General features: G+C 44.8%; 1 protein-coding gene across 3 annotated transcripts; it reads right to left on the reverse strand.

Annotated features, from left to right (window-relative positions):
- Positions 1-3,867: 3,867 nt before the first annotated feature.
- Positions 3,868-18,501, reverse strand: EXOSC2 (exosome component 2). Of its 3 annotated transcripts, XM_082468231.1 has the most exons (9): positions 18,314-18,501; positions 16,869-16,970; positions 15,049-15,094; positions 14,735-14,824; positions 13,602-13,667; positions 7,311-7,379; positions 5,972-6,148; positions 5,439-5,567; positions 3,868-4,909 (listed from the first exon to the last, which is right to left on the reverse strand). In XM_082468231.1, exons 1-9 carry the CDS (start codon positions 18,433-18,435, stop codon positions 4,829-4,831), a joined length of 882 nt encoding a protein of 293 aa, XP_082324357.1. In that variant the 5' UTR covers positions 18,436-18,501; the 3' UTR covers positions 3,868-4,828. The 3 variants fall into 3 exon arrangements, with proteins under 3 accessions (XP_082324357.1, XP_082324358.1, XP_082324359.1); XM_082468232.1 differs by lacking the exon at positions 14,735-14,824 and having other exon boundaries at positions 18,314-18,470; XM_082468233.1 differs by lacking the exons at positions 7,311-7,379; positions 13,602-13,667 and having other exon boundaries at positions 18,314-18,470.
- Between the last annotated feature and the right edge of the window lie 1,354 nt (positions 18,502-19,855).

Here is a 19,855-nt window from a genome sequence, read left to right on the forward strand (position 1 = left end):
TGGAAGAAGTCAGGGCATTAGAGCCTCACGGGAGCAACCTGGGGGGAAGGGGAGGCCCCTTGACAGCAGGGATGGGATTTGAATGGGGAGCTCCGAGGCCAAACCTGGGGCCGGGAGTCGGAGCAAGGAGCGGCTCGGGGGCAAGAGGGAGGCTGCCGGGACGAGGCACGGGCGGCTTACTCCGGGGGCGACGCTCCTCCACGCCTCAGGAAACGGGGTGTCCTAGGTCTGGGGAAAGAGACCACCCCGAGGGTCCCAGAGCCGGGGCGGGGCTGTAAGGGACGAAAGACTCTCGCGGCCCCGAAAGCGGGTCGCGGGCGGAGAGGGGGGAGGAGGCCCGGCTGCCTCAGCTGCTCCGAGCCTGGGGGTCTCTGCCCGAAACACCCCCTCCCCCGGCCCCGGACGTTGCTACGGCCGCCGCCGCCAGGCAGTCACATCCCCCGGGCTCCGTCGCAGGACCCGACCTCCCCCCGCAGGTAGGGGCCGTGGACAACGGAAGGGCTCCTCAGCCGCAGGACCCGGGAACCGGCTCCGGCTCCAGCGCTGTTCAGGGACGGTCACCGACCCCCGCGGCCGCCATGATGGATTACGAGCCGCTCACAACGAGGCCAGGCCCCGCCTCCGGCCCCGCCCCCAGTGACGTCCGGTGCGCGCCGCGAGGTGACCGGGACCCTCCCGGCACCGCTTTCTGGGACGCCGCCACGCCTTTCGGCTCTAGTCTTCCTGCCCTCCGGAGCCCAGCCCCGCACGACCTGTTAAATGTATTTTTTCCGAGCGCAAGGTGAGTGGTAAGGAAGCTCCCGCCTCCCCTGTACTGCCATTGGTCCCCGAGAATCCGGGTCAGATCACTCTCCTGCATCCCATTGGCCGTTAGGGACAGTACGGCTAGAGCTCCCAGCCAACCACTTTCGGCGTAGCCCGCAGGGCGTGCTGGGAGTTGTGGTCCTGCGGCGCCAGCCCCTGTCAGCGCTCGCCGGGGACTTGCCTTCTACTCCCAGCTCCTGAGCTTCGGTCCCGCCCTCCTGGGAGCCGGTGGACTCTATCCGGCCTCGCGTAGGGCTGGCCGATGGCTCCCCTGAGCGGGTAGTTAAGACCGGCGAGGAACCAAAGCAAGGGGAAATCTGCGGATTGGATTTCCCCAGACTGGAGTTGGATTACTTCCTTGAGCCTCTTTAGGAGAGAAAATTTAGCTCGCCCCTGGAAACCGAGGTATTTGGTGACTTCACCGCCGTCCCTCACCCCCGACTTCCACCTTTACTCCAAGAAGCATAAATATTAGAACTAACGAAAAATAGACAACTGGAAAGCGTCCGACATTCTGCTAACGAATTCTTTCTTTGGAGTATCAGGAAGCTCACCCATTAAAGAAACAGCATTTAAGAACCTTTCGGAGGCAAAACCAAGCACAATCGTAGATGTTTGGGTGAGAAGGAACCTTTGAGATTAATCTCAAACTCACACAGTGATGTATGTTAACTTCTGGGGGGGGGGGAGATTAAACAATCTAATTTCAGAGGTGTACACATATTTACATGAAAACATGTTAGCCGAGATTGTTGAGTAGGCCTACAGAGCTAGCCGATGACCCGGACACACCAAACCCACACCTGCCATAACCCATTTTATGCAACTAAAATGTATGTACCCTTGTCCCCAGTTCTTCACTCCATGTCTCCCCAGAGCAGTGCACCTACCTTCTCCGGATATACCCATTTCTAAGGGGATCCACTCATCACAACGCCTAGTCTATACTATGCTGTTATGCTTTTCATAAACTGTATTCTCATTTAATCCTCACTCTAGCCCAGTGAGGCATGGATTGCTACCCCCCATATACAGATGAGGAAACCGAGTGAGATGTGACTTACTCAAGGTCACTGGCCTAGTGATGTGACAAAGTCACTATTTGAGCCCAGACTGATACTGCTCCAAAGCCCTTGATTTTTCCACTGTACCATTCAGTATCAAGTAACTGTTGACTTAGTGTCAGACAGTTGATTTTTCAGAAGTTGCTACTGACAGTAGGGGGAAACCAGTTACATTACGGGTGTTGTACATTCAGTTACTGAGTTGTGTATTTTAGAAATACTTTTGCTGGATTGGGAAATGGTGCTAATTTTATAGATGTTGGCTTGAAGAAAAAATAGTCACTTGGAGGTACTGAATGTGAAGCATATGAAAATGTGTGCCCAAATTTAGAAGTGGAATTTATATTTAGATGTTAATTGGGTTAGCTTTGCTCTATCACTGAATAGTCTGGCTGACAGACTTGGTCCTGGCTTGTAGATCACTCTTCAAACTTCAACAACTTTGTTCCCTTTACTCACCCATTCTTATCCTGATTATCACCCTAATCTTTCTCTTTGAATTTTGCTTTTTATTCCTATTAATGCTTTCATCATTTCCTACACATCTTCATTCTTCACTCTCTAGTTTAGCTTAAAATTGAGCAATCAAATCAGAACTCTTACTAACCCACACTTCTTAAACTAATAATTCATTCACAAGCATTGTTGAGCCCCTGTGTACCACTGTCCTAGGTGCTGGGATAAAATTGAGGGGGGGACACAAACGGATTCATCCTTGTCCTCCCAGAGCAGACATGGGAGGGACAGGCAATAAGTAAAATGAGTAAAATCCAAACCAAGTATTGGTCTCAATGCTGGAAATAAAATTTCTGGACCCCATAACCTTTCACAATCAGTCCAACCCATTCTCTAAAGGGTTGCTTTATGACCCCTCTCTAGAGCTTAAACCTACTGATTCATAGATGCTAATGAGCTTTAATGAAGTCACTTTAATTCTGTGAATGGCTTTCATTTATAAATGGGGGTCATATCAAACTTTACAAGGTTATCATGAGGATCAAATGGGATCTTGTTTCCCACAAAGATTGAGACTATGCTTCCTAAAGTCTGGGTAGAAGCCAACGGCACTAGTTTTAGGTGAACCCCAAGCCCAGACTGTAATATTTTCTTCCACAGATGCACTGTGTAACACTGTAGAATGATAGTCTTAAGGACTTAAAACTAGAATCCTGAGCCCAGCAAATACCTGACAGTCAGAAGTAAATAAATGTTGCCAAATTTGAACAAATCCCTTTAAGCTCATATATTCTATTAAAAGTGATTCAGTTCAGTCTAATTTTGTCCTCATGTTTACAAAGCAAAGCAACCCACAAGTTGCTACCGGGATTCAGTACCCGTGTAAAAACGTCAGCTTTTTTTTAAAAACACCTACTGGAATTACACTTAACAAGGGCACCCTCTAGTGGGCCACAGAAAGTGGATAATCACCAAAAGGTGCTTTCAGACCTTTATATATTTCCACTTAGTAGGTAATCACTATTCAGAATATACTGAATGAACAGCAGAGACTGGCAGCTTGGGAGACCAAGTGAGAAAGATAAACTTTCAACGAACCTCCATATGGTCCTGGTCAAAACCAACCCAAACCAGGGATTCAGGCTCCCATCCTTCCCCATTCCCTTCTCTTAAGGGGCACACAACCTGGAATGTGTTTCAGAAACAACAAGGGAGCAAATCCAAAGTTGCAACATAGCCTATACAGTATTCAGTTGTCTGCAAACTCCTCAAAACAGGTGATACACTTGGGATAGAAAAAAAAAAGAGAAAAAATTTGTCTGAATAATGTTATAAAGAAAAGACATACAATTTAACAAGAAAGAGCTGAGCTATATTTCAAAACTGTCAAATGCTCCACCTTACTCCTGAAACTGTCCTAGGTTTAAATTTTACTAGGTGACCCGAGTAGAGTAGTTAGGTCTCTGTCAGAAGAATTCCCATCTCCCAAGCCTTCCTTCAACTGTACTCAGCTCCCAAGTATTACACAGAACACAAGAACAGAAACAGTGATGCCACATTTATAAATATAAAAAAATAGTTCACCAAATAGCACTCTCAAATACTGACTTTAAAAGAATGTTTCCCAAAACCCAAATCAGGGCATCATTTTTAGATAGTCATCTGAAAAACAATGCATAGACATTCTAGCCTTTCCCACTGAGAACTTCAACAGCTTCTTTTTACCTTTTAACCCTGAATTATTGAACAGTTAATGCATTACTCCTTCAGTTGTAGGAGGAAAACACCTTTTCTTTTCCCATCTCCATTTTTCTTACTTTGTTTTCATGTTTATCAGAGTACCCAAAACATTCATTCTCTTTTATCAATAACTGAACTTCTTACAAATCATCCTTGAAGGCAGGACAGATTAAGGCAGCCTGGCGGGACTATACTCGCATCTATCACTAGGAGGAACATGCAGTGGGAAATAAGATTCCAACCAAGCCAAAGGCTGCTTGGTTGCTTTATTCTTCCATTTGATTCTTGGGTTAACTTTACCAACTATATTCTTCAGTGCTGTACTCGCACTGTAGAGGAGGTGGAAATGGAGGCCAAAACAGACAATTTGGGGGTCAGGGAGGCCATGTTTTTTATACAGGCAATTTCATGGGGCATTGTGCCTGGTGAGTTGATGGTAAATACAGGACAAAAGATTCCTTGTATTATTCCAGGATAGGAGTCCACTCGGCTGAAACACTGAGTGCTTTTAAGGCCTGAAACTACCCCTAGTACCAAAACTCTGTGGTCAACCCAAGGGGCCGGCAGTGCTGTTCACCTTCCCCCAGGCTTTGCCTTAAAACAGGAGAAAGCAGGTCTTGAGGGTGGAGGCGGCCCCTTGTAGGTAAAGTGATGAGCTCCCCAGGTCTTCACTGAGCTGCACATGGGGACCACCAAGCAAACTGTTCACTTTCAAGGACTGCTCCGGTCAGGTACACACAGTCCTGTCCTTCAGGTGCCTCTCCTTATCCCTCCTGTTCTAAGAGCTTCTGGCGTGTTTCCATCACAATTTCCTCCATTATTTCTGGCTTTAAGATGTCTTTGATCTGAAAAAGAAAGGAAAAAAGGTACTTGTTCAATCAATAAGCACACCATCAAGCCAATCCAAATGCAGAAACCAAGCATGGTTAACATGAACCTTCTGTTTTCCTTTCATGTATCAGAGGCTAAGTATTTGCAAGATATGATCTGCTAGAACCAGCTTAATAAATCATCAAGATTTTATGGGATACAGCTGACAAGAACAAAGATGTTACTCTGGCAGTCACTAGAAAGACAGCTAAAACTTGGGATGGGCAAGATGAAGTCCAGGGGGTCGCTGTTGTAAATTAGCCCCACCTGGCACCTCCAAATGCCCACAAATCCTTACACTGACATTAGACATTGAGAATATTACTAGCAACTTGGCGAAAGCTCTCCAGACACTCAACAAGGCTGTCCACCAGATCAGTTCACACCGATGGACATGGTTAAGGTATGTGGGAGACGTGCCTGCTGTCTGAGGAAACATGGAGCAGATGACACTTAAGGCGGCTCACAGATCAACAAGGAAAAGGGAAGCCCCGGGTAGAGTACCTGATGCGGAAGGGATGCTTCATAGCAATACAGGATACTGGTATCATACAGCAGCATTCTCTGAGTTGCCAGCGAGATGATGCAGTTCCGAAGCCTGGAGATCACCTCTCGATCAGCAAGGGAGACAGGCTACCAGGGGATGCCAAGGGGAAGGGGAGGGAAATAGAATCAGGACCAAAAGAAGCGAATGGTTACAGCAAATCCCGGGAATCATTTATAACTGAGGCAGTATCACTCTGGGACTCCAAACCAATCAAACAGCTAACTCCATGGGAGATTAAAAAGGACGGCTTCTTCAGTGGCTCTTGGGCTATTACCCTGCAACTTTGCCATCTCTGCCAACAAAGATCAAACCAGGCGCTGATTTCATCTCTTCAGAACAAGGGAGGGCGACACAATGTTTCGATGGAAATTCAAACCAACTCAAACTATAGCAATGCGGCAGATAGATAGAGAGCGTCCCCACCCGCCACAGAAGCACAGCACCGACTAAGTGCCGCTCCATCCCAACAGTGACAATGGCGTTTACTCACCTCCAGGTTTGCAATGAAGCCCCCTGCATCCTCTTCTTTGTGCTCAGGTGTTGGGTAGATCCAGATGAAGCCGTTGTTGCCCAGAATCACTGAGGCACCGCATGGCAAGTCATGGAAGTGAGTCTTCTGCCGTTTCACCAGGGAGGGGGAGACCTGAACCAAAACGCCCTGACCTAGCTAAAAAAGTATATCGTAAATTCAGTCACTGTAGGGTCATCAGAGAGGTAACTTAAAAGCAGAGTACAGGATATGTCCTAGTTAGACTGGAATCAGGGTCCTTCCTGTTGATAACTGCCCCTACATGCACATACACAGTAAATACAGAGAACACTTCCGGATGCATTAAGTTGTTTACATATCCCAACAGAAGGTAACTTTCCATCTCTTCTCTACCATTTATTTTCCTTTGCAGTCGTCTTCACATTCTGATCCAGGGCTGGCGCCACAGCTGTTAGAGAAGCTGGAGCCAATGAGGACGTGGGCTCGAGCCTCCTGTGGGTCAAGGAGCACTATTCTGTTCCACCTCGACCCCAGCCACCCATCCTGCCCACGAGATACGCCATTGGACAAGGCGACTGGCCTGGGCTGAGTGCAAATCCATCCCTGGTCCCAGCAGGTCAGCTCAAGGCCCACATCCCGCTGAGGGGGCGTCTATTACAGGACCCGGGCCCACGAAGGTTAGCACGTGCAGTGCAGCTGTTTCCTCTCCTGCTTCAAGGATGTGAGCATGATTGGCTGTAGCCACTCCATTGAGGACAGAGGTTTTTGTTCCACTCAGAAAATGAGAACGTTCACCCAGAGAAAGGCAAGAGACTGATAAATCATAATTTGTTTTGGGAAGTATGCTGCCATTAAAAAAATAAATAGCCTCCATACTGTCACCTTAAATAAGAAAAGCGGTAAAATTTCATTTAGAGGGCTCAAGTGACAAGCCCATCTTTGCTAACAATAATATCCATTTTATTGACTGGACGTGTGTCTAAGGGCTGAGGCCATCCTACTTCATCAGTACATGACCTCCCTTTGTTCTCAGCACAAATGCAATGCAAAGCTGCCACGCCCCTTGGGAGAGAGCAGAGACAGCAGGGCTGCAGGGCCCGGGGTCCAGGGTCATAGGGGCTCTTCTGCCAGAACAATCTCCTCCGTAGAAAAAGGGTTAAGAATTGTCATCCTTTATGATGCTACCGGCCCTTGACTGTGTGAATCAGTGTGTAGGCTGCCAGCCTGATAAGGCTTGACTTCTGGGGGGCTTTAGGTCAGAATTCCAGAGAGCACTGGGGATTGGGAAATGGATTTGAAGTCTCAGTCAGCAAATGAGAACAGCCAGAGCCCAACTTACTTTCCCGTATTTGAGACTCCTCGTGTGCAGAGAGACAGCTCCATCAGAGAACACTGCCTGGACCTCAGCCTGGCCGGGTGATGAAGGAACAAACACTTTCACGTCACCTGCGTCCCTGGCTCCCCCCTCCATCCTTTCCTCTCATGGCCAAGAGTCCCGCCCAAAGTCGTAGACGGACCCGGAGGTCACACTGCTGTGACCTAACCTGTCCCCCTTGGCTGTCATGAATACTCTGACATGAACACCACCTTTTCTACTCCCTCGGATAAAAGTTAACATCGTGGGTGGGGTTAATGGTGGACTCTGGGAGGGCTCACACCAAGGAGTACTTCCCAGAACTTCTGCTGCCAGTGTCCTTGTCCTCACGGTGAGACACAGCCACCCTCCGCCTCTGCAGGAGACCCTCCAACACTAGCAGATCGAGATAGCCTCATCCACCAGAGGGCGGACAGCAGAAGCAAGAAGAACTACAATCCTGCAGCCTGTGGAACAAAAACCACATTCACAGAAAGACAGACAAGATGAAAAAGCAGAGGGCAATGTACCAGATGAAGGAACAAGATAAAACCTCAGAAAAACAATTAAATGAAGTGGAGATAGACAACCTTCCAGAAAAAGAATTCAGAATAATGATAGTGAAGATGATCCAGGACCTTGGAAAAAGAATGGAGGCAAAGATTGAGAAGGTGCAAGAAATGTTTAACAAAGACATACAAGAATTAAAGAAAAAAACACCTAGAAGAACTAAGAACAAACAGAGATGAACAATACAATAACTGAAATGAAGAATACACTAGAAGGAATCAATAGCAGAGTAACTGAGTCAGAAGAACGGATAAGTGACCTGGAAGACAGAATGGTGGAATTCACTGCTGCGGAACAGAATAAAGAAAAAAGAATGAAAAGAAATGAAGACAGCCTAAGAGACCTCTGGGACAACATTAAATGCACCAATATTCGCATTATAGGGGTCCCAGAAGGAGAAGAGAGAGAGAAAGGACCCGAGAAAATATTTGAGGAGATTATAGTCGAAAACTTCCCTAACGTGGGAAAGGAAATAGCCACCCAAGTCCAGGAAGCGCAGAGAGTCCCAGGCAGGATAAACCCAAGGAGAAACACGCCAAGACACACAGTAATCAAATTGGCAAAAATTAAAGACAAAGAAAAATTATTGAAAGCAGCAAGGGAAAAATGACAAATAACATACAAGGGAACTCCCATAAGGTTTACAGCTGATTTCTCAGCAGAAACTCTACAAGCCAGAAGGGAATGGCATGACGTACTTAAAGTGATGAAAGGGAAGAAACTACAACCACGATTACTCTACCCAGCAAGGATCTCACTCAGATTCGATGGAGAAATCAAAGCTAAGAGAATTCAGCACCACCAAACCAGCTCTACAACAAATGCTAAAGGAACTTCTCTAAGTGGGAAACACAAGAGAAGAAAAGGACCTACAAAAACAAACCCAAAACAATTAAGAAAATGGTCATAGGAACATACATATCAATAATTACCTTAAACGTGAATGGATTAAATGCTCCAACCAAGACACAGGCTTGCTGAATGGATACAAAAACAAGACCCATATATATGCTGTCTACAAGAGACCCACTTCAGACCTAGGGACACATACAGACTGAAAGTGAGGGGATGGAAAAAGATATTCCATGCAAATGGAAATCAAAAGAAAGCTGGAGTAGCAATACTCATATCAGATAAAATAGACTTTAAAATAAAGAATGTTACAAGAGACAAGGAAGGACACTACATAACGATCAAGGGATCAATCCAAGAAGAAGATATAACAATTATAAATATATATGCACCCAACATAGGAGCACCTCGATACATAAGGCAACTGCTAACAGCTATAAAAGAAGAAATCGACAGTAGCACAGTAATACTGGGGGACTTTAACACCTCACTTACACCAATGGACAGATCATCCAGACAGAAAATTTAAAAGGAAACATAAGCTTTAAATGACACAACAGATCAGATAGATTTAATTGATATTTATAGGACATTCCATTCATAAACAGCAGATTACACTTTCTTCTCAAGTGCGCACGGAACATTCTCCAGGATAGATCACATCTTGGGTCACAAATCAAGCCTCAGTAAATTTAAGAAAATTGAAATCATATCAAGCATCTTTTCTGACCACAACGCTATGAGATTAGAAATCAATTACAGGGAAAAAACGTGAAAAACACAAACACATGGAGGCTAAACAATACGTTACTAAATAACCAAGAGATCACTGAAGAAATCAAGGAGGGGGGCTTCCCTGGTGGCGCAGTGGTTGAGAATCTGCCTGCCAATGCAGGGGACATGGGTTCGAGCGCTGGTCTGGGAAGATCCCACATGCCGCGGAGCAACTAGGCCCGTGAGCCACAACTACTGAGCCTGCGCGTCTGGAGCCTGTGCTCTGCAACAAGAGAGGCCGCGATAGTGAGAGGCCCGCGCACCGTGATGAAGAGTAGCCCCCACTTGCCGCAACTAGAGAAAGCCCTCGCACAGCAACGAAGACCCAACACAGCCATAAAAAATAAAAATAAATAAAAAAAAAAAAAAAGAAATCAAGGAGGAAATCAAAATATACCTAGAGACAAATGACAATGAAAACACGACGATCCAAAACCTATGGGATGCAGCAAAAGCAGTTCTAAGAGGGAAGTTTATAGCAATACAATCCTACCTCAAGAAACAAGAAAAATCTCAAACAATCTAACCTTACACCTAAAGGATCTAGAGAAAGAAGAACAAACAAAACCCAAAGTTAGCAGAAGGAAGGAAATCATAAAGATCAGAGCAGACATAAATGAAATAGAAACAAAGAAAACAATAGCAAAGATCAATAAAACTAAAAGCTGGTTCTTTGAGAAGATAAACAAAATTGATAAACCATTAGCCAGACTCATCAAGAAAAAGAGAGGACTCAAATCAATAAAATTAGAAATGAAAAAGGAGAAGTAACAACTGACACTGCAGAAATACAAAGCATCCTAAGAGACTACTACAAGCAACTCTATGCCAATAAAATGGACAACCTGGAAGAAATGGACAAATTCTTAGAAAGGTATAGCCTTCCAAGACTGAACCAGGAAGAAGTAGAAAATATGAACAGACCAATCACAAGTAATGAAATTGAGACTGTGATTAAAAATCTTCCAACAAACAAAAGTCCAGGACCAAATGGCTTCACAGGTGAATTCTATCAAACATTTACAGAAGAGCTTACACCCATCCTTCTCAAACTCTTCCAAAAAATTGCAGAGGAAGGAACACTCCCAAACTCATTTTATGAGGCCACAATCACCCTGATACCAAAACCAGACAAAGATACTACAAAAAAAGAAAATTACAGACCAATATCACTCATGAATATAGATGCAAAAATCCTCAACAAAATACTAGCAAACAGAATGCAACGACACATTAAAAGGATCATACACCATGATCAAGTGGGATTTATCCCAGGGATGCAAGGATTCTTTAATATACATGAATCAATCAATGTGATACACCATATTAACAAATTGAAGAAAAACCATATGACCATCTCAATAGATGCAGAAAAAGTTTTTGACAAAATTCAATACCCATTTATGATTAAAAACTCTCCAGAAAGTGGGCATAGAGGGAACCTACCTCAACATAATAAAGGCCATATATGACAAACCCACAGCAAACATCATTCTCAATGGTGAAAAACTGAAAGCATTTCCTCTAAGATCAGGAACAAGACAAGGATGTCCACTCTCACCACTATTATTCAACATAATTTTGGAAGTCCTAGCCATGGCCATCAGAGAAGAAAAAGAAATAAAAGGAATACAAATTGGAAAAGAAAAAGTAAAACTGTCACTGTTTGCAGATGCCATGATACTATACATAGAGAATCCTAAAGATGCCACCAGAAAACTACTAGAGCTAATCAATGAATTTGGTAAAGTTGCAGGATACAAAATTAATGCACAGAAATCTCTTGCATTCCTATACACTAATGATGAAAAATCTGAAAGAGAAATTAAGGAAACACTCCCATTTACCACTGCAACAAAAAGAATAAAATACCTAGGAATAAACCTACCTAGGGAGACAAAAGATCTGTATGCAGAAAACTGTAAGACACTGATAAAAGAGATTAAAGATGATACAAACAGATAGAGAGATATACCATGTTCGTGGATTGGAAGAATCAATATTGTGAAAATGACTATACTACCCAAAGCAATCTACAGATTCAATGCAATCCCTATCAAATTACCAGTGGCATTTTTTACAGAACTAGCACAAAAAGTCTTAAAATTTGTATGGAGACACAAAAGACCCCGAATAGCCAAAGCAGTCTTTAGGGAAAAAAACGGAGCTGGAGGAATCAGACTCCCTGACTTCAGACTATACTACAAAGCTACAGTAATCAAGACAATATGGTACTGGCACAAAAACAGAAATATAGATCAATGGAACAGGATAGAAAGCCCAGAGATAAACCCACACACCTATGGTCGACTAATCTATGACAAAGGAGGCAAGGATATACAATGGAGAAACAACAGTCTCTTCAATAAGTGGTGCTGGGAAAACTGGACAGCTACATGTAAAAGAGTGAAATTAGAACACTCCCTAACAACATACACACAAAAAAACTCAAAATGGATTAAAGACCTAAATGTAAGACCGGACACTATAAAACTCTTAGAGGAAAACATAGGAAGAACACTCTTTGACATAACTCACAGCAAGATCTTTTTTGATCCACGTCCTAGAGTAATGGAAATAAAAACAAAAATAAACAAATGGGACCTAATGAAACTTAAAAGCTTTTGCACAGCAAAGGAAACCATAAACAAGACGAAAAGACAACCCTCAGAATGGGAGAAAATATTTGCAAACGAATCAACGGACAAAGGATTAATCTCCAAAATATATAAACAGCTCATGCAGCTCAATATTCAAGAAACAAACAACCCAATCCAAAAATGGGCAGAAGACCTAAACAGACATTTCTCCAAAGAAGACATACAGACGGCCACGAAGCACATGAAAAGCTGCTCAACATCACTAATTATTAGAGAAATGCAAATCAAAACTACAATGAGATATCACCTCACACCAGTTAGAATGGGCATCATCAGAAAATCTACAAACAACAAATGCTGGAGAGGGTGTGGAGAAAAGGGAACCCTCTTGCACTGTTGGTGGGAATGTAAATTGATACAGCCACTATGGAGAACAGTATGGAGGTTCCTTAAAAAACTAAAAATAGAAATACCATACGACCCAGCAATCCCACTACTGGGCATATACCCAGAGAAAACCATAATTCAAAAAGACACATGCACCCCAATGTTCATTGCAGCACTATTTACAATAGCCAGGACATGGAACCTAAATGCCCATCGACAGATGAATGGATAAAGAAGATGTGGTACATATATACAATGGAATATTACTCAGCCATAAAAAGGAACGAAACTGGGTCATTTGTAGAGACGTGGATGGATCTAGAGACTGTCATACAGAGTGAAGTAAGTCAGAAAGAGAAAAACAAATATATTAACGCATGTATGTGGAACCTAGAAAAACGGTACAGATGAACCGGTTTGCAGGGCAGAAATTGAGACACAGATGTAGAGAACAAACGTATGCACACCAAGGGGGGAAAGCGGTGGGGGGTGGGCGTGGTGGTGGGATGAATTGGGAGATTGGGATTGACATGTATACACTGATGTGTATAAAACTGATGACTGATTTAAAAAAAAAATTGATGACTAATAAGAACCTGCTGTATAAAAAAATAAATTTCAAAAATTCAAATAAATAAATAAATAAACAAAAATATAGATCAGTGGCTTTCAAACTTTTCTTTATACAACCCACAGTAAGAAGCATATTTTACTCAGAGTACATGTATCTGTGATTGTGTAAGCAACTGAAACAAAAGTTTTACCAAACAATATCTTTCTTATAGTTTCATTAAAAAAAAAAAAAAAAAAAAGTTAACATCACTAAGAAAATTTGAGCTAGCTTAAAGCATGGGCCACCGTAAGTTACAAGACCCAAAGACATGCCTGAGCAGCAGCAGGTCCGAATAAGAGCTGGAGGGTCAGCTGGGTTAAGGAGACAGAGAAAGGCTGTAGCAGAGCCCTTCACACCCAGTCAAAGACTCAGATCCCTGCCAGGATTACATGTTTCTCGTGTGGGAGACCTACAGTTTTAAGCCCCAATTGCCAGCTCCACAGCAAACATAAAGATGCTGGAATGCAAGGTACAGGATACACTGATAAGGTCCCCTTCCTGCAAGAAACCTCTCATCGCCAGCTCATCTTTTGCAGATCTTCTCCTCTGAAATACACAAAGAGATGGCCACGTTATGGAAGTCAGATCCTAAAGGAAGATCTCTCTCCATCCATCTCTTCTCTTTCACTTCCTCCCGAGATCTCTGAAGGCAGCCACAATGTTCACACACCAGAGTAGGTAACCTGTACCACTGAAGGAAGACAAAGTGACAACCACTACTTTCCATCTTACAGACCTTCCCACGGCTCCTCTTCTCCTTCCTCTGAATAATATTCAAACTCCTTACGTGATATTCAAAACCCTCCCAATCTAGACCAGGCCCCTTTTCCACGCTTACCTTCTGTAGAGGCCCTCCACGCTCCAGCAGAACCAGACTACCTCCAGCTTGACTGTATCTTTGCTCACACATTTCCCTTTATCTCAGATTCCCTGAACTCATCATTAAAATTCTACCCATCCTTCAAGGATCAACTCCAACACTCATCTTTCCTATGAGCTTCTCTCCGGGGAACTTAATCACTCCTTTTGTACAATCACACGCTTGTTTATTCTTGGACTGCCGGGTATTCAGACCAGTTATTTCATATCCCCTGCTAGTCTAAGCTCTTTCAGGAACTCAGTCGTGCCTCCTGGATCTTGGCATTCTCCAGAGAGCCTAGCACAGTGAGCCTCTCTATAGATAGATGCTGGCCTGAAGGTAAAGCTGAACCACTGCATTTTATAAAAGGAGGCAGCTTAGGTCCTGTGATTGTCTGGAATAATCAAATGCTACTCAATTCATGAAAAGCTAATCTAAACACAACTTTTCAAGGAACACTTTCACTGAGCAAAGCTGATACACCCAGAAAAGGAAAATTATTAGCACCAAGCATCTGAGAGCTTCTCTCAACTCTCTTTTGAGATCGCTCCCCATGGACATTCCAGATCCTACCATATGCCAGTTGCTGCCTAAGTTGGGAGGCCTGGGCCAAGTGAAAAGCCTACATGTACATCAAGGCAGCAAACTGCCTTGTAAAAGTGGCAACCTCAGGGTAAAGCAAAGTTCTCTGGTGGAGCAAAGGACCCCAGGGCTCTCGCCAGCAAACTATACAGTCCCAGCCAGAGACCCTTACCAGCTCTCCTCCGGGAAGGTTCATGGATGAGAGAAGCAAGACTGAATCCAGCCTGGAGTTGGTCTCCACCTTCCACCTCTTCTGTTGAACCTACAAACAAAGAAACCCCACACCTGGACACATACTCCAGGGGCCAGAGCTCACGCTGTAAATGACCAATAATTCCAAATGTAACAACCTGTTGACATCAAAGGTCACATGAGAGCCAAACACAACGAATGCCTAGTTAGCATAAATGCATGTAGAATGACTATGCTATTCATTAGATCACCAGCCTGCTTTTACTTTTTAAAAACCAATCAGATAGACTTTACCTCTGTGATTCTCCCCACTACAATGTCTCCCACTTCACCATGATATCTGAAAGATAAAACAGAAGGTCCTCCATCAGTGAAAAGACTTCATTACAAGACCAAGTTACCATTTGAGATTTCAGTTAAACAGGGATGAAGGCCTTGATGAGGCACCACATTTAGTAAATTCACATAACTATGCTGGTTGGACTTATTCTCAGGAACTGATAACTTCAAACGTCCTATATGTACAAAGTCTCCATTAACTAACTATTCTTAAACCATTTATTGCAAATAGTTCATTAAGCCTGAAACCCCTATTTTGTTAATTACATGAAAGTGAGGGACTTCCCCTGTGGTCCAGTGGTTAAGACTCTGCCCTCCAATGCAGGAGGCCTGGTCGGGGAACTAAGATCCCACATGCCGTGGGGTGCGGCCAAAAACTTAAAACAATAAATAAATAAATAAAAAGAAAATGATAAGCATGGAATCTTTTCTGGTGGGCTCTGGAACACAGACGGGTTCTGCATCAGCCAGAGGAGGAGAAAGGAAACTGAGACAGGACACCGCCCAAACCAGTCTGCTCACCGTGCCCCCACCCACTGGCTGCCTGTCTCAGGCCCCTGTGCTAGTTCCTCATCCCAATTCTAATGAGGACGTGTTCCATGCCGAAGGCGCGCAGTCCTTGGACCTCTTCTCTTTTCAGCCCATGCTCACTTGGTGAGCTCATCCAGCCTAATGGCTTTAAATACCACTAATGAGTACACCACTCCCCTCAATTCCAGACTCTAGTCAACTGCTGGCTACCCAGCACCTCCATTTACGTGACTAATAGGAATTTGCAAAAGTAACACACCTACAACAAAGCTTTCCACCAGCCCCCTTCACTCCCCCATAGCAAACTGAAACTCCCCCAGTTGTCACGAGCTCAGGAAATGGCAACTCCACCCCTCCAGTGGCTCAAGCCACAATCCTTGGAGGAACCCTTGATCTCTCTCAATCTCTCGCTCTCTGTCTCTCTCTCTCATGCTCCAGGACAAGTCCAGCAGCAGATCCTACTACCTCGACCTTTACGATATAGGCAGAAAATAAAAGGCATCCAAATTGGAAAGGAAGAATATCTCTTCTCTATATAGGACATGGTCCTATATAGAGAAAATGCCAAGGAATATAAAATCCAACACATTTTCATGATTAAAAAACCACTCAGAACACAAAACATACTCAAAACAGTACATTAATCTGTCTCCCTAACCCTGCCCCTATCCCCCCACCTCCCCGGCCGCCCACAGCAGCCAGAGTGATTTTATTAAAACAGAAGTCAGATCATGTCCCTCCTCTGCTCCACCTCCTCCAGTGGCTTCCTAGATTACAGAGTGGAAGTCGAAAATGTTTATTGTGGCTACAAGGCAGACAAACTGCCCACCTCACCTCTCTGCCTGCATCTGCTCCTACCCCTCGCCTGCCCACTCTGTTCCAACCCCACTGGCTTACATTCTGGGGCTGACCTTCACTGAGCCCTTCTAGGTAGGAGGCTCTGTGTAAGTACTTTACATGCACTGTTTCAATGAATTCCACTGAAAATCCTACAAGGTAGGTCATGCTAGGTCTCATTTTGCAGAGGAGGGAACCAAAGTTTGGAGAGGTCAGGTAACACAGGGAAACCTTTGAAGCCCGCGCTTACCTGTAGTCATCTATACCCTTCCTATAGCCATGTTCCCAAAATCCCAGACCTACAGAACGACAGAGCAGGCCGGGATGGGGGTGGAGGGTATGTCGTGGCAGAAGACCTGGCTGTGCAACTCGGATGCCACAAGAGAATACACACCTTTTGTTCTCACCTGGTTTTCAAAGCTTTCACACAGACCAACTTGTTTACTCTCTCCACAGAGCCAGCCACAGATGCAATGAGCTTCTCTTCCCCCATATAGGTCCCATGGCCCCTGTTGCAACAGGAAGATACAAAGAATACCAGGGTAACACTTGAGGTGACCTCTCGCATCAAGACCAGTGTGTTCCTCAAACCTAACAGACTTCTCCTGCCCTTAAAGGCAGGCTTTTGCCCTGGTTGCCATCTCTTCCTAAAACACTCCTTCTTTAGACAGCGACGTGGACATCTTCCTCATTCTACTCAAGTCTACTCAAATGTCACTTTCTCCACCAGGCCTTCCTTGACTATCCCATTTATAATAGTCACCCACCCTGCTGCTGCCACCACTACCATATCCCAACTATGCTCCACTCACCCTGCTTGGCTTTTAAGTTTTTCTATTGCATTTATCGCCAAACATTCTGAATAACGTATTTGCTCGTCGTGCTTATTGTTTGTTATCTGTCTCTCCCAAGTAGAATATAAACTTCACCAGGACATTGACTTCCACTTTGTTCACTGTTGTACCCCAAGCACACATATACTGAATGCATGAATAAAGGACTGAATCTTAAGATTTCGTGGGATCCAATAACCCCAAACTAAGAGGTTAAAGGGCAACGGTATAAATGCTGTACCTCTCCTGTATGTACAAGTGTACTCCCCCCAAAAAAAGGCTGAGATAACCACTAGTGTTTCTCTATGATGGTGACAGAACGGTGAGTTTTGCTTCTTTTCGTAATCATTACCTAATTTAATCCTCACAACCTTATCGAATAGTTAATGTTATTATCACTAGTTTACAGATGAGGAAACCGGCCTCGGAGAGACAATACAGCCAATAATATTGTGATGGCAGCAGGACTGGGACTCCAGCTGTCCAACTCAAGGGCCTGCCCTCTTAACGACAACATACGGTACCGCCCTCAGATTCAAAGGTGGAGATTTGGGTGCATATAGCAATGTATTTGTACGCCCTAAGCCCAAACAATGACTCGTTCCAAAACCGTGCCCCTGGCTAGGAGACGACGCTGAGGGATAAGGGCGCCAAGTCAAAAACGCCCACCGCCTCCCCGCCTAAAACTGTTAAGAGGCCCCAGCTCCTAACCCACCCCAGTTTTCCAAGTCCTCAACGAGGAAGGCTCAGGATCTGGGCCTCAGGCAGAGGACCCACGAGTCGCGGCCACCAGAGGTCAAGAGAGGAAGGTTTCGGGAGACTGGGCAAATGCAGACGAGGAAACACAAGATGCAGGGGGCAAGAAGTCCGAAGCCTAGAAAACGAGGCGACTGAGATGCTCAGCAGATGTGCCCCGGGTACCACGGGAACTTAGATGCAAGAGAGCACAGGCCCGGGTTTCAGGTGGAGAGCAATGTAGCCGCCCCTTGTGGCCCAGAGTCCCCCACGTCCCCACGTACCGCATGAAGCCTGTGTCCGTGGTGATCGTGTCCCCCGGCACTACCAGGTGTTTTTTCGTTTCACGGCCCAGGCTCTCGCTAAGAGGCTTGCGAGCCACGGGAAGCCTCATCTCCATCGCCATCTTGACGTCAATAACCTGCGCAGGCGCAGCCCGACTCGGAGTCGCAATATCCGCCTCCGCAATTCCCGCCCTTCGCTCTTTGGGGCGGGGCGGGGCGGGGCCTCAGAGCAGCCGCCAATGGGAACTCACGGTCTGGCTGCCATATTGACTATTGTCAACCATTAGGTTAACATGAAGGGAAGGAAGGAGTCGAGTTGCCATTTTTATTATTGGCAAGGCTGCCTTTATGGAGTAATAAAAATCTCAAGTTGTATGATGTATTGACTTTTCACCAAAGCTCTCTTGTACTCGTCATCCCAGTTATTGTTTTACAGGGTTAGAGATAATTGAGAAATAGGCCTCAGAGTTTCCTTCCAACTCTAAGCTGCTAAAATCTAATTTGGGGAGGGCTTCCCTGGTGGCTCAGTGGTTAAGAATCCACCTGCCTAATGCAGGGGGATGCAGATTTGAGCCCTGGTCCTGGAAGATCCCACATGCCGCAGAGCAACTAAGCCCATGTGTCACAACTACTGAGCCCGTGTGTTGCAATTACTGAAGCCCGTGAACCTAGAGCCTGTGCTCCGCAACAAAGAGAAGCCACCGCAATGCGAAGCCCGAGCACAACAATGAAGCTTGTTGCTATTAGAGAAAGCCCGCGGGCAGTAACGAAGACCCAACAAGGCCAAAAATAAATAAATAAATTAATTTTTAAAAAGTCCTTATCTTTAAACGAAGACCCAAGGCGGCCAAAAATTAATTAATTAATTAATTTTTAAGAAGTCCTTATCTTAAAAAAAAAAAAATCTAATTTTTTGGGTATGAGATTGCCCAGGAGGATCAGGAGGTGGGATATACAGAAAACACCATTTGGACAGAGAGAAGAGCCCCTTTTCATACTGTTACTAGTGGCCCCTGTGTTCTACACACTGCTGCCTCGTGGGCGCTGATTCAGCACCAACCATCACCTACACCCCCAAACAATGCTCCAGGTGCTGTTTCCATTCTTTCTTAAGTGAGCTGATTTCCCTAGTATTTCTTTTGAAAAAACAAGGAACCATCTAAGAAGACATTCAAACTTTTCCAGAAGGGTGTATTTGGCAGGGAGGACAAATGCACACATAATACGAAGATCTTCGCTTGTATTTACTCATGCAGTGAATTGAGCCAGGAGCTGTTCTAAGGGTTCCGTGATGAACAGATAGATGGATGTGTGGCTTTATCTCTGGGCCAGGAGCATTTCCCTCGTTTCTCTCCCTGCTTCCCACTACCCTCTCCCTCACCTTTCCCCTGCATGGTTTATAGCATCCACAACAGACTGAGTTTCAACCTCAGGGAATTGGAGATGATAATTCTTCATGCACAGAGACTCTAAAGAGGATTCAATGAAATAACTTGTGTCAGCACCACACACTGAGCCCAGTAAATCAGGTCTGCTGCCTCC

This window comes from Balaenoptera physalus (assembly GCF_965194825.1).
Source record: "Balaenoptera physalus genome assembly, chromosome: 7".
Classification (NCBI taxonomy): domain Eukaryota; kingdom Metazoa; phylum Chordata; class Mammalia; order Artiodactyla; family Balaenopteridae; genus Balaenoptera; species Balaenoptera physalus.

Excerpts from the sequence above, each read along its gene's own strand:
- EXOSC2 (XM_082468231.1), bottom strand. The coding sequence starts at position 18,435 with ATGGCGATGGAGATGAGGCTTCCCGTGGCTCGCAAGCCTCTTAGCGAG. Across the intron at positions 16,971-18,313 it reads ACGGACACAGGCTTCATGCG|GGGCCATGGGACCTATATGG; the intron begins GTACGTGGGGAC and ends CTGTTGCAACAG. Across the intron at positions 15,095-16,868 it reads GTGAAAGCTTTGAAAACCAG|ATATCATGGTGAAGTGGGAG; the intron begins GTGAGAACAAAA and ends TTTATCTTTCAG.